The sequence below is a fragment of the Pimephales promelas genome, chromosome 9, assembly GCF_988280905.1.
Source record: "Pimephales promelas chromosome 9, fPimPro1.hap1.1, whole genome shotgun sequence".
NCBI lineage: Eukaryota > Metazoa > Chordata > Actinopteri > Cypriniformes > Leuciscidae > Pimephales > Pimephales promelas.
Window position 1 is genome coordinate 36,140,862 of NC_142777.1, and position 15,441 is coordinate 36,156,302.

Sequence of the window (15,441 nt, forward strand, 5' to 3'; positions counted from 1 at the left end):
ATATTTATTGCGATAAACATCTGCATTTTCGGCTCACTATTTTAAACGTAACCTGACTTGCATTTTACATTTGCTTTTGTTTTCATACGAAAAACTTTTTTATTTTTATTCTGATTTTTTTTTTATTCCAACCCTTTTTAAAATGTATATCCTTAATGAGTGTTATAGGATTTTCATACTCGTTTCTAATTTTATTCTTTACGTTGCACTCCTCGCTCCTGTGCGCATAGAGTCGCTGTCCACCAAGAAAATGCATTTCTGTTTGTACTGCCTTCGTCGCCATTGCTGATTCTGTAGGACAACATTGCAGTCTCTCTTTCAGGCAGGACTATTCATCCTCTGATATTTTATTCCAGTTGTCTTTTTCTTTTTACGTATTTATGCCTGGATTAATTTCGCTAATACCGAGTTTTTGAATCACTTTGGAACTCTCTCCTTGTGTGCATTTTCACGAGAATCAAAAACAATGGAACCGAAAGCACTGCTTTTGTTAAGGTACGTCTCGATCTTCGTATTCCTTTCGCCTGTTTTTCAGACAGCATCTGCTGTTACGCACTACACAATTCCCGAGGAAATGGACGAAGGGTCTGTGGTTGCAAATCTGGCGTCTGATTTAGGATTGGATTTGATAAGTCTTAGTACACGTAAAATGCGACTGGATGTCGTCGCTAGTAAAAAATATCTTGACGTTAACAAAGACACCGGGGAGCTGTACATTTTAGAAAGGATTGACAGAGAGAATCTGTGCCCATCGAAATCAGTCACAACATGCGTCCTTAAAGTGGATGCCACATTAGAGAATCCTATTCGAATGTTTAATATTGAACTTGAAATAATGGACATAAATGATAATGCGCCTCGTTTCCGACGAGACACGATGCATCTAGACATTTCAGAGGCAACACCAAAAGGGGAGAGGTTTTCCCTCACTAATGCAGTAGATCCTGATACAGGTTCAAATTCTGTAAAGACATACTATCTCAGTGAAAGCGACCATTTTGATATTGCCATTCAGATTGGACGTGACGGATCTAAGTTTGCCGACTTGATCCTAAAAAAGCCTTTAGACAGAGAAGAACAAGCTTCACATAATCTGATCCTCACTGCTGTGGATGGAGGAGTCCCCGCGCGCTCTGGCACGGCTAGCATTATTGTGCGCGTTCTGGACACTAATGACAACGCCCCTCAGTTCGATAAAGACAGTTATACTATAAATCTAACAGAAAACTCGCCCACTGGAAGCCTTGTAGTGAAATTAAACGCCACAGATAAAGACGAGGGCTCAAATTCAGATTTACTTTACTCTTTTAGTTTGTATACATCAGAGAAAACGCAGCAAACCTTCAGTCTGAATCCTAACAATGGTGAAATCAGAGTGAAAGAAATGATTAATTATGAGGATTTCAGGATCTATGATATGGAAATTATAGCAACAGATAAAGCAGCTAATAGTCTCTCTGGAAAGTGTAAAGTAAAGATTTTAGTGACAGATATGAATGATAATCATCCTGAAATTTCCATAAAGTCATTCACAAGTCCAGTTAAAGAAGATATACCTGTAAATACAGTAATTGCAGTTGTTAGTGTGAGTGATAAAGACTCTGGAGAAAATGGACAGGTAGATATTCATATTTCTGATAATTTACCTTTTGCGCTTAAAGAATCATCTGATAATTATTATGAATTATTAATTTCAGAACCGTTAGACCGTGAAAAGGTTGCAGAATATGACATCACTATAACCGTCACTGACAGGGGCAACCCGCCGTTATCTGATAATGAAACTATAACTTTAGAGCTACTGGACGTTAATGACAATGTTCCTCAGTTCCCGCAGACATTCTACACGATCCCTGTTATGGAGAATAACGCGCCTGGAGCTTCACTGAGCTCTTTAACTGCGATAGACCCAGATCTCCATGAAAACCAGTATCTAGTTTATTTTATAATAGAGAAGGAAATAGTGAACACCTCCATGTCCATGTTGTTCTCCATTAACCCAGAGAACGGCAATCTTTACGCGCTAAAGACCTTTGACTATGAGATGGAGAAGGAGTTTCTTTTCCACATCGAGGCCAGAGACTCTGGTGTTCCTCCGCTCAGCAGTAACGTGACCGTTCACATTATTATCATGGATCAGAACGACAACACGCCGCTTATAGTGTCTCCATGGCGCGCGCACGGCTCGGAAGTGAAGGAAAGGATCCCGAGATCCACAGATAAAGGAACTCTGATAGCCAAAGTCATCGCCATAGACTCTGACTCAGTGCACAACTCTCGGATCACGTACCAGTTCCTCCAGAACACCGACGCCACGTTATTCAGCTTGGATCAATACAACGGAGAGATCCGGACCATGAGAATGTTCAGTTACAGAGACTCGCGAGACCAGCGGCTGGTGGTGATCGCCAAAGACAACGGAGAGCCCGCGCTCTCTGCTACAGTCACCATCAAACTGTCCACGGTGGAGACCGCCCTCAAAACCTATACTGAGGTGCCTTTGGAGTATGACATCTTCTCAGATCTAAACCTGTATCTGGTGATCGGCCTGGGCTCTGTCTCGTTTCTTTTACTCATCACTATACTGGTGACCATCGTGCTGAAGTGTCAGAAAGCGAAGCCCAGCAAAGCGGCTCCTCCGTGCAGGAACAGTGTGATCAGCGAGAGGAACTCGACCATCGCGGACTCCACTCTGGTCTCCAACGATGCCTACTGGTACAGTTTATTTCTAGCAGAGACGAGGAAAGGAAAGCTGGTGGTCAGACAGCCTGCGCCAAAGGGAGCGAGATACATCGTGTCCAGTTTACCGAGGAGCACAGGAGTGACCGAGACCAGCGACTCAGCCGCGTCTACTCTACAGGTAACTTGAACTGCATTTAAAAATCATACTTGCATTTGAAGTTCAATATTTTTTTTTTAAATAACGTAGGGCTTTTATTTTATTCTATTCACATTATTTTATATTTTTTGTTTACATTTCTGCTCTCATCATGAACATTGGTTTAGTTACCAAAGCATTCTTGACGTTATATAATATTTTTGTCGTAATTCTTCAAAACATACTCGATGTGTCGCTGTGCCCCAACAAAACGGACGATTTTTCATTTATTTATTTATTTTGGAGACGCCATGACAGTTCCTGCTCAACGGCGAAGCGGAGAGTCTTTACAAAAAGCGTGCGGGGATGCAAGTTCTTCTCTTGGCTTTCTGCAACGAATGATTTTCCGCATAACGCTGGAGAAAACTAAATCAATATTTGAATACACCGAATATCTTCCATTTGCGATCATCATTGTTAAGGACAGCTGTGTTTTGTGCCCACAAAGACAACACGCTTCACAGCAGAATGAAGTACGCATCATTACTGCTGTTTTCGGCACTCGTTTACACCGCGTCTTCTGTCACCCATTATTCCGTTCCGGAGGAGATGGAGGTAGGCTCTGTGGTTGCTAATCTGGCTGCAGATTTAGGAATCGACGTGCAAACGTTGGGAAGGCGAAACATCAGGTTAGATATCCTTGCAAATAAAAAATATCTGGATGTGAACAAAGACACCGGAGACCTGTTTATTTTGGAGCGCATCGACAGGGAGTATCTTTGCATATCGAAAACAGTATGTTACTTAAAAATGGAAGTCATATTGGAAAACCCAGTTCGTATATTTAACATTGAATTGGAAATAATGGATATTAACGACAATGCGCCTTACTTTCGTAGGGATACGATTAATTTGGACGTCTCTGAATCTACAGCTTCTGGCGAGAGGTTTTCTCTAAGTAATGCGGTTGACCCTGATATAGGTTCAAATTCCATTAAAAGTTATCATTTGAGTGAGAGTGGAAACTTTGATATTGAAATACAGACAGGGAGGGATGGTTCAAAATTTGCTGATTTAATACTGAAGAAAGCGTTAGATCGCGAGGAGCAGGCAATACATAATCTGATCCTCACTGCTGTGGATGGAGGAGTCCCCGCGCGCTCCGGCACGGCTAGCATTATTGTGCGCGTTCTGGACACTAATGACAACGCCCCTCAGTTCGATAAAGACAGTTATACTATAAATCTAACAGAAAACTCGCCCACTGGAAGCCTTGTAGTGAAATTAAACGCCACAGATAAAGACGAGGGCTCAAATTCAGATTTACTTTACTCTTTTAGTTTGTATACATCAGAGAAAACGCAGCAAACATTCAGTCTGAATCCTAACAATGGGGAAATCAGAGTGAAAGAAATGATTAATTATGAGGATTTCAGGATCTATGATATGGAAATTATTGCAACAGATAAAGCAGCTAATAGTCTCTCTGGAAAGTGTAAAGTAAAGATTTTAGTGACAGATATGAATGACAATCATCCTGAAATTTCTATAAAGTCATTCACAAGTCCAGTTAAAGAGGATGTACCTGTAAATACAGTAATTGCAGTTGTTAGTGTGAGTGATAAAGACTCTGGAGAAAATGGACAGGTAGATATTCATATTTCTGATGATTTACCTTTTGCGCTTAAAGAATCGTCTGATAATTATTATGAATTATTAATTTCAGAACCGTTAGACCGTGAAAAGGTTGCAGAATATGACATCACTATAACCGTCACTGACAGGGGCAACCCGCCGTTATCTGATAATGAAACTATAACTTTAGAGCTACTGGACGTTAATGACAATGTTCCTCAGTTCCCGCAGACATTCTACACGATCCCTGTTATGGAGAATAACGCGCCTGGAGCTTCACTGAGCTCTTTAACTGCTATAGACCCAGATCTCCATGAAAACCAGTATCTAGTTTATTTTATAATAGAGAAGGAAATAGTGAACACCTCCATGTCCATGCTGTTCTCCATTAACCCAGAGAACGGCAATCTTTACGCGCTAAAGACCTTTGACTATGAGATGGAGAAGGAGTTTCTTTTCCACATCGAGGCCAGAGACTCTGGTGTTCCTCCGCTCAGCAGTAACGTGACCGTTCACATTATTATCATGGACCAGAACGACAACACGCCGCTTATAGTGTCTCCATGGCGCGCGCACGGCTCGGAAGTGAAGGAAAAGATCCCGAGATCCACAGATAAAGGAACTCTGATAGCCAAAGTCATCGCCATAGACTCTGACTCAGTGCACAACTCTCGGATCACGTACCAGTTCCTCCAGAACACCGACGCCACGTTATTCAGCTTGGATCAATACAACGGAGAGATCCGGACCATGAGAATGTTCAGTTACAGAGACTCGCGAGACCAGCGGCTGGTGGTGATCGCCAAAGACAACGGAGAGCCCGCGCTCTCTGCTACAGTCACCATCAAACTGTCCACGGTGGAGACCGCCCTCAAAACCTATACTGAGGTGCCTTTGGAGTATGACATCTTCTCAGATCTAAACCTGTATCTGGTGATCGGCCTGGGCTCTGTCTCGTTTCTTTTACTCATCACTATACTGGTGACCATCGTGCTGAAGTGTCAGAAAGCGAAGCCCAGCAAAGCGGCTCCTCCGTGCAGGAACAGTGTGATCAGCGAGAGGAACTCGACCATCGCGGACTCCACTCTGGTCTCCAACGATGCCTACTGGTACAGTTTATTTCTAGCAGAGACGAGGAAAGGAAAGCTGGTGGTCAGACAGCCTGCGCCAAAGGGAGCGAGATACATCGTGTCCAGTTTACCGAGGAGCACAGGAGTGACCGAGACCAGCGACTCAGCCGCTTCTACTCTACAGGTAGGCCTATATAATGTTAACACGTAAAAAGTCCTTCAAAGAAGCCAGACAACAGAGAATACAACTTGACCTTTCAACCGTTGGCCAAACACCTTTTAATGACTCAACACACTTTTTTCAGCTTTTTCCATTCACAAATTTTCCAGCTTCCCATCTTGTATGGGGTCAGTGAGACTTGGCATACATAAATTTCATAAATTTGCCCTCTGTGCATCACCTTCGAAACTTGAGTTTCAGTCGTTCTTAGCAGATATTCGCTTTACACTAGAGTTTTTGTACGTGTGTAATGTTTTCTTTCTGTCTTTGGTACATATCTAATACCTGTTCTTTTAATTTTAAGTCAGTTTTTTTTTAGTAATTAAAGTTCATCCTGACTTTTTAAAGTTAACAATCTATGCTTTTATCTGTTCAGAGTCAGACTGATAGCGATTTGTGAATTTCTGCTGTTTGTTCTGATTCCACAGCCCCATTTTTTGTCTCTTTTACCTGTTGTATATATTCCTAGCTTCCCTCTGGCTGAGCCAGCTGTGAAAGAGATTGTGTGTGTGTGTGTGTAACATGTAAAAACTTGTGCAAGCATGTAGCGTGACGTGTTGCTTCTCTATCAGAGCAGATTGACCTACTTTCTGTGCTGCTGTTTCACCTGCACTTCTGATGCTCACAAACCTTCATACTTTTATGCTTAAATCTCTTAATATTCTGATTTAATGTTGGACTCCAAAGATTTATGCGCTTATTTAGACAAAAAATGCTATCACATTTGCCTCAAAAAGTATTTGGACTTGCATCAAGCTTTGTTTACATGCACTCTAAACAATTCTGGGTTGTTTCAACCCAATGGACAAACCCAAATGTTTGGTTAAAAATGTTAGGACTGTCAAACATTCAAAATAAAAGTTTGTGTTTACATAATATATGTTGGTGCACTGTGTATAATTATTTTATTTATATAAATACACACACATGTTGCATATTTTTAAGAAATATTTTCATATACTTTATATACACTCACCGGCCACTTTATTAGGTACACCTGTCCAACTGCGCGTTAACACTTAATTTCTAAGCAGCCAATCACATGGCGGCTACTCAGTGCATTTAGGCATGTAGACATGGTCAAGACAATCTCCTGCAGTTCAAACCGAGCATCAGTATGGGGAAGAAAGGTGATTTGAGTGACTTTGAACGTGGCATGATTGTTGGTGCCAGAAGGGCTGGTCTGAGTATTTCAGAAACTGCTAATCTACTGGGATTTTCACGCACAACCATCTCTAGGGTTTACAGAGAATGGTCCGAAAAAGAAAAAACATCCAGTGAGCGGCAGTTCTGTGGGCGGAAATGCCTTGTTGATGCCAGAGGTCAGAGGAGAATGGCCAGACTGGTTCGAGCTGATAAAAGGGCAACAGTGACTCAAATAACCACCCGTTACAACCAAGGTGGGCAGAAGAGCATCTCTGAACGCACAGTACATCGAACTTTGAGGCAGATGGGCTACAGCAGCAGAAGACCACACCGGGTGCCACTACTTTCAGCTAAGAACAGGAAACTGAGGCTACAATTTGCACAAGCTCATCGAAATTGGACAATAGAAGATTGGAAAAACGTTGCCTGGTCTGATGAGTCTCGATTTCTGCTGCGACATTCGGATGGTAGGGTCAGAATTTGGCGTCTACAACATGAAAGCATGGATCCATCCTGCCTTGTATCAACGGTTCAGGCTGGTGGTGGTGGTGTCATGGTGTGGGGAATATTTTCTTGGCACTCTTTGGGCCCCTTGGTACCAATTGAGCATCGTTGCAACGCCACAGCCTACCTGAGTATTGTTGCTGACCATGTCCGTCCCTTTATGACCACAATGTACCCAACTTCTGATGGCTACTTTCAGCAGGATAATGCGCCATGTCATAAAGCTGGAATCATCTCAGACTGGTTTCTTGAACATGACAATGAGTTCGCTGTACTCAAATGACCTCCACAGTCACCAGATCTCAATCCAATAGAGCATCTTTGGGATGTGGTGGAACGGGAGATTCGCATCATGGATGTGCAGCCGACAAATCTGCGGCAACTGTGTGATGCCATCATGTCAATATGGACCAAACTCCCTGAGGAATGCTTCCAGCACCTTGTTGAATCTATGCCACGAAGAATTGAGGCAGTTCTGAAGGCAAAAGGGGGTCCAACCCGTTACTAGCATGGGGTACCTAATAAAGTGGCCGGTGAGTGTAGATTTATATATAATGTATATTATATGTAAAATAAATATTTTATATATAAACATTTTTTTTTTCTTAAATATACAAGCATGTGTGTGTATTTATATATTTGCAAAATAATTATACACATTGCACCCACATATATTATATAAACACAAACTTTTATTTTGGATGCGATTAATCGTTTGACAGCCCTAAAAAATGTAATTAAAAAAATAAGATTGAAGTTGAAATGACATTTTTAACCCAACATTTGGGTTTGTTCATATTTTACCCAGTTTTAACTGCAGCATTTTTTAGAGGGTGCGTGATAGTTGTTCATTAAGTTGTTCTCATTTGTTAGAGTATCACCTGAAGGACAGGTAAGTGATTGAAAGACAGAGTAAGAGTCTTTAACGTAACTTTAACTTTTCTGTTCTTTTTTTTCGTCTCTTAATCTGACTCATCTCTTATCCTTCTACTTCTTAGTGAATTGCATAATTTGTTTGCTCGAGTTGTTTTGCAACACATTCTTTTTGCATAATGTGTTATGCTTTTACATTATTCACAGGTTACCTGGAGTCCCTGATTATTCCAACAGCACTGACGGAGGAGAGGAAGTCTTTTCCTGATTTAACGCACTGAAACGAGCTTAGACTATAGGACTGATGTAGAAACAGATTTTTTTTGTTATCTACTCTGTTCAGTGAAATTCATCAAAAATGTTTCTGCCATAAGCTCAAATATTGAAATGTGTGTCTCTTTTTTTGTTTCCGCTTTAAAGTACTCAAAATGAACGAGGTCCCTTCTCCCGCTGGAGGTATGCAGCCCTGACTTCAACATTTTCTCGATTTCTGGAGCACCTGATCCCAGACCTTTACTGAAATATGTGTGACTGTGTTTCTCTTTGTGGTTGGTGTTTTTTGTCAGTGGAGTTTGCCTTGTCCTGTTGTAGGAGGAGCCAAGGAACCAATTCATACAACTGAATTCAAATCAGTTTTTTTTCTTGTTCACAATCACAGTTTAGATGCAGGTCAACATTAGCACTCAGTTTGGCATCTCACTTGGTCTTCTGAGCCTTTTCAGGCTGCTAGATTTAAACTTTGCAGTCTTTTTTATTGTGAAACTCAATATTTAGACTGAAATCCTTAAAGCTGGTGTTTTCTTTACTACAACTGATGTTATGCAGCCTCACAAACCCCTCCTTTTATAGACACCTTTGACCAGCAGAAGCGCTAATGATACTGACTCTGTGTGGTTTGATTGACAGTGGCTGAGGGTGCAAAAGTTGCTCAGATAAACACGTATTACTGAATCGGTTAAAGAAAGTTCACCCAGAAGTACAAACTGATCATTTACGTTTATTAATTATAAAAATTATTTCCTTTCTTTTGTGGAAGAATGTTTCCGCTGCTCTTTTCTCTACAATGAAAGTGACAGGGAATGGATGCTGTCAAGTCAAATAGCCTTTATATATAGCACTTTATACAGATTGTTTCAAAGCAGCTTCACTGTAATAACAGAATCAGGGATTCAAAAGTCACTAATTATGAGACAAATTTTGCTGCAATGCAGTTCTAAGAAGAAAATATTGCCAATATTCATTTTACTGATAGTATCTGATAGTGTCAATATAGTCAAATCCATGTTACTTAAAGGGATACTTCACCTTTTTTTGGAAATAGGCTCATTTTAAAACTTTAGAATTTGGGTTTTACCGTTTTCGAATCCATTTAGTTGATTTTTGGATATTTAGAAGAATATCAGTAACCAGACAATTTCTGGTCCCATTGACTTCCATAGTATATATATTTTTTCCTACAATGCAAGTCAGTGGGACTAGAAATGACTTTCTAGTCCCATTGACTTGCATTGTAGGAAAATATATATACTATGGAAGTCAATGGGACCAGAAATGGTCTGGTTACTGATCCCATTGACTTGCGAGAATACCTGAGAATATCAGTAACCAGACAATTTCTGGTCCCATTGACTTCCATAGTATATATATTTTCCTACAATGCAAGTCAATGGGACTAGAAACTGTCTGGTTACTGATATTCTTCTAAATAACAGAAAATTGTCTAAATGGATTCGAAAACGGTAAAACCAAACTGTTTAACTCTGGGGGAGTGGTAAAATGAGCCTATTTCCAAAAAAAAAAAAAGAGATTAAAGAGCATTTTATATTTCATGTCTTTCAATATCAGTCTTTAAGATTGTGGAGGGGAAGTTTATTTGACAGCATCTGTTCTTATCCGCTTTCATGGTCTGAAAAATTGCGTTTTGAGTTCCACAGACAAAAAAAAAAATGGGTTAGAACAAGTATGGCAGAATCACATTCATTTAAACAAGTATTAATCAAATATGGCTCTAGTGCATGATGTGGGTTTTAACAATAAATGTACTGACTGTTCATCTACTAAACATCATTATGAGCTCCTCAGCCTGTTTGTTGGATGGTTTGTCTACTTGTGTGTTTGAATGGTTGGAGAATTGACTGGTGGATTCCAAGTTCACATACTGGTTCTTTTCACAAATAAATCAGAGTGATGGGAAACAACCACCCAGTTTTCAGCTCGCTGCCCTTCCATCACCCCAACCACCCTCACCTGATATCTGAGCATGGTTCTCATTGATCAACCCCCCCCCACCCCCGTCACCTGTCAATCAAACCAAGGTTCCACCTTCTGCCTGAAGCCTTTTATTTGAGTGACAGGCCTTGGTTGCATGAGACGTGTTCAGATTCTGGCCTATCACGATGTGAGTAACATCTGAAGTCTTTTTCTTTCTTTTTGACAGGCATCCACCACCACCAGCAGCAGTTCCACCTGAGGGCCTCATTGCTGTGTGAAAAATCGTTCCATCAACCTGCATGTCTGTTCATCCATTACATCTACCTGCACCATCCAACAGAGATGAAACCAACCCTCTTCACATCAATGTTCTGAGAGCTTTGCCCTCGCTTTTCCCAACAAGCCCATGGACGATCTGACCAGAGGATTGACAAAGACGAGATACTCTTACAGGACTGGACTTGGACTGGGTCTGTGAACACACACACAAACACACAAACAGCACAGATCATGTCTTTGTCAAAGAAACTTTTCTGCAAAACTTGTATGCTTGTGTTTGCATGGTTAAAGCTCCATGTTAGATCTTCATTATATATATAGTGACTGGTGAACACATTGGAGAGAGAAATTATGAACAAAATATTCTCAGATGACCAGTGAATTGCACAAAAAAATCCCATTTGTAATCTGTAGCTTTGTATTTTTTTTTCTAGTAGAAATATCTAAACACCCTTGAAATAAGATTAAGATGCCTATAAGCAAGTGTTTATAAAAAAACCCTGAAAATTACAGTACAAAATATTTATATTGGACATACATTGTCTAAAGTGCTGTTAATCTCGTGTGAATACACGTTTAGATATTTTTACTGAAAAAAAGATTAATGGGATTTGTTTTGCAATGTGTGTGTGTGAACAAGCACAACGAGGATTCACGTGATGCAGACCTGTGGAGAGATGGCGTGCTAGAAAGCTTCTCTTTCCCTGTAACATATGTATAAAGCATTTATTATGTGTTTTCTCGGATCTCATTTAGACTTCTATCAGAATAATGCAAGTGTATTCAGAATAGGTCACAGCAAATTTGATTTGTTGTCCCTATTATTCTATTCTCTTCATTGTAGTGTTGCTGTTTGTGTCAGTATTTTGAGTTTCAGTTTATAAAGAATCGAGTTGAATCGAAGCACTGATCGGACCCAGAAAGTGAACACTTACCGTTGTTATGATCTCTCCTGAATATGATATTATTTTTTATGAGTGTAGTCACAATGATTGCTTCCTCTGTGGTGAAGGATCTATATGTGTGTGTATCTTCAATTCATTTAGTTTTATTATCATTTATGATCAATAACAAATGGTATAAACAATCAAATGACACATTAAATGAATGGCTGAAATACATAATTTGCCATTTATAACCATTATCAAATATGAATACCATTTATCATTGCAATTTGCAATCATTTTCCTTGCTCTTGCAATGCTTTTCTATTAGGTTTTAATCCTATAATAGAGGGGTTTCATGGAACATTTGTCTTCACGAATAACCGATAAGAGGGATTATTGCGATTTCTTGGTTTTATGGGATGTTGTTGTCAGGAAGAAGTTTGGTATAGAAAAACCTGTTTAATTTTAATTAATTCAATAAACCCTGTTGATTTCTGCTAATTCATGGCCTTCTCTGTCAACCTCTAAGGCTGATAGAAGTCTTGGGTACCAGACGAAATACTGGTTTTGCATACTAGACAAAAAGAGACTGGATCCAGTTGTCCTGGTGTGGGGATCTGATGTAATCTGGTGTCTGGTGACATTCATAAATGCACAAACGCAGACACAGCATAGTGATGTCATAGTGCAGAGGCATTTGAAGGACACACTCATTTCTAAAGTGATGAGGAGAGTCGTCTGATGCCCAAGATCTTACATCAGTTGTTTATCAGTGAGTTACTCCTTTTTTTCATGTATAAAACACACAATTTAATAGATGGAGACATGTTACATCAGCCTTTTTGAATCTTTCAAAAAAGGCCTCAAGCTGGTGGATGACTTGCTTGCTTATAAACAATGACAATGTTTACTTTGCTTATTTATAGGCTATATTATCTAACATTATGGAATGTGTTTGTTTAATACTCACGGAAATGCTTTGAAAAAAGAGTACATACATTGTAGAAGTTTCTTTTATTAATTTTGTAATTTTTTTATTTTATGTTTTAATAAAAACTTTCATATTGCTGCTTTTTATTGTTGATATTTTCTATTTGCTATCTATGGTGCAATATATAGACATACGTATTTTATTTCAGTGAACAATATGGTCTTTTTGTTGCCTTTCTGAAATGTCATGTACGATAATATCATGGTATAATCATAACCTTCGGAGGGTCTGGCAGCTTCTCCAGGCAGGTCAAGAGGTCAGGGTGTCTTGGGGTGTATTCAGTGACAGGCTTAATTAGATGTGCTAATTCTCAGACATGAGCGGTGCTGTAGAGTAACATCACGTTTGTATTAAAGAAAGGTGTTTTATGAAATATAAAAGTGTTTTTATGTAATTTCATGTCTGTCAGTGTGAGCATCTATAAGTAGGTCACTTATCTCTCACTACCCAGAAAAGTGACTACAATTCATTTACCCAATAGCCTCATTTTGTTATATAAAAATGGGCTGTCTGTATAAAGCACATGATAGCCCCTTCATCTCTTTTTCATCCTTATCAAAATGATCATTTTCTACAAGCATTTGTGCTCTAAAGCCAACCTGAAAGCTGAATGCATCTGTGATTTGCCTTGGAGAAACTCACAAGACCCTCTTTGCTCAAAAGTATCTGCTGATATATTGTACAAAAAACATGGGAAATGGTGTGTTATTTCTGTCATTCACATTGTAAATCCGAACCGTGATAGGACTTTGCATTTGTAATGTTTTTAGGTTTGAAATGACTTCTAAAACTAGCCAAATTCAGATGCACTGGAGAATAAAAATCAAAACACATTGTTTTTACAGTGCCATTATGATTGTCTTTTAAATGGGGAAGAGAAAGATAGACCATGTATGTGATTATGATCAATAAAATCAAAGTGACTTTTGTGAATTATTCATCTTAGTTTGCATGATTTTCAGTTGTTTGGGGACAGTAGGTGAGTGTGTTTGGGTGGGTGACTGGATAAAAATGAGGTCATCTCTGCAAATGATGTAATGCGTAAGGATAAAAAAAGCTTCATGTCATATCCGCTTTTTTATTTAGATGTAAAACACTAGAAAACCACATTCAGATTGTCATCACCCATTCTGATAAATATTTATATATATTTTTTCTTCTGCTAATTTCGTCAGAATTTAATGCTGTCCTCGCTGGCTTACTGTCTGGTTCTGGTTCTGTGATGTGGGTCAGAAGAACAAAGTTGGAAAATACATGCAACTGCTTTTTGCTTCTCTTTTCCTCCTGACCCAGATCTCTCTCCGCCTGCCTTACAGCACAGAGTGAGACTGCAGCATCCTTAAAAGCTGCTGCGGCGGACACACACACACACACACACACCATGCTTTCCTGAGACACTGCAGAAAAAAGGCCTCACTCAGAGAAATCAGGCTGTCTGCTGGTTGCTAGGCAACGGGAGCCTGTGTCTTAGCGACCGGATAAAAGGTGGGTTAATAGAAAAGAGGAATGTAAATAATTATTAAAAAAATAAATTGTTGTTACTAGCTTGTTAAATTACTGGTGAATTTATTTGGTGTTCCTCATGTCTTCCCAAACACCTCCCTTCACTCACGCTTTTCCCTCGAGACTGCAATGTTCAGCACCACAGACAGTGACCCGCCTATCCAAAGGCCCGTTGCCATGGTAACGGGATGGGAGGGGGTGCATGATGCTGCGTCCTGTAATTTGATGCACCGACAAGAAAGAGGCCAAATCTGGGGAGCTCGTGTATCTGTGCAGTCTATCTGAAATAAATAGCATTATACAACACGGTATAACACAGACATTTATAACAATATGATATGAAATACTAGTGCATGTAAATGTGATTGATATGTATGCTATATTTGATGTCCATTCGTCCATGAGAGACGACCTTGAGATGTGAAATCACTTCACTCTGCCCTCTGGTGTCATGTGTCTGGTACATGGTTTGGTTTTCACAGACCCTCATACGTAATCCGCTGTGGTGGGAGGGAGCGCAGAACAAAAGGGACGGGCGGGGCCGAGTTTGTCACGTGATCTGTGTAACTGAACCACAAGATGTCACTGCACACCATGCAGTCAGACTCTAAAACATAGGCGTGGTCAACATATTAATACTGGCTCATTTATTCTCTTAAAATGTATAAAACGTGTTTTAAATGCTGATTCCAATAAAAGAAAAATAACAAAAAAGTTTTTTTCCCCCAAAAATTTATTAGATGTTTATTTTTTAGATATATACTCAAGGGTTCATTGGGGTTCTGGTTCTTTACTCAACTCCAAAGAACCTTTTATGCTAAAAAAAAGGTTCTATGATGACAAGAAAGAACCCTTTTGGCACAAATAGGCTGTTATTCATTCATATATTACATTATTCTGCAACATTTTGTAGTTGTAATTAAATTATTGTTTATTAAACTGTTGCAGTAACTTAATATCACATTTTAATCATGCTGATTTTTGGAGGAGAAAAACTGAAATGGCACTCTTCGTGTGATATTGATTAACTACATTAAAATGATATAAATGTATCCCGGGTTAAAAATGCATAAAGTAACAGTGATGTTAGTTGTAGGTCTATCATCTAGTAATTAGAGCATATAAATAGTGTGATTTAAAAAGGCTGAAAACATTCAAAAAGAAAAGTTATAATAAAAATGTTAAAAGCAGTTTTAAAATTATGTTTATTGTTTTAGTCAAGAGATAGCCTAATGTATTTCTGAACCAGCATTTATGGGGTTAAGAGCAGGTGTGTGGAGTGAGTGAGCGCGAATTTGAAAAAA

General features: G+C 39.4%; 1 protein-coding gene across 8 annotated transcripts in view; it reads left to right on the plus strand.

Annotated features, from left to right (window-relative positions):
* LOC120473310 (protocadherin alpha-C2) overlaps positions 1 to 13,572 on the plus strand; it is a 28,370-nt gene extending 14,798 nt beyond the window's left edge. For 2 of the 8 annotated variants that reach the window (XM_089135075.1, XM_089135074.1), the window contains exons 2-3: positions 8,687 to 8,722; positions 10,704 to 13,572. In XM_089135075.1, the coding sequence (XP_088991201.1) occupies positions 8,687 to 8,698 (12 nt within the window). In that variant the 3' untranslated portion in view covers positions 8,699 to 8,722; positions 10,704 to 13,572. Of the gene's footprint in view, positions 1 to 162; positions 2,861 to 2,907; positions 5,708 to 8,686; positions 8,723 to 10,703 lie in introns of those variants that run through there. The other 6 variants (XM_089135072.1, XM_089135071.1, XM_089135076.1 and 3 more) reach the window with 5 other exon arrangements.
* The last annotated feature ends 1,869 nt before the right edge of the window (positions 13,573 to 15,441 follow it).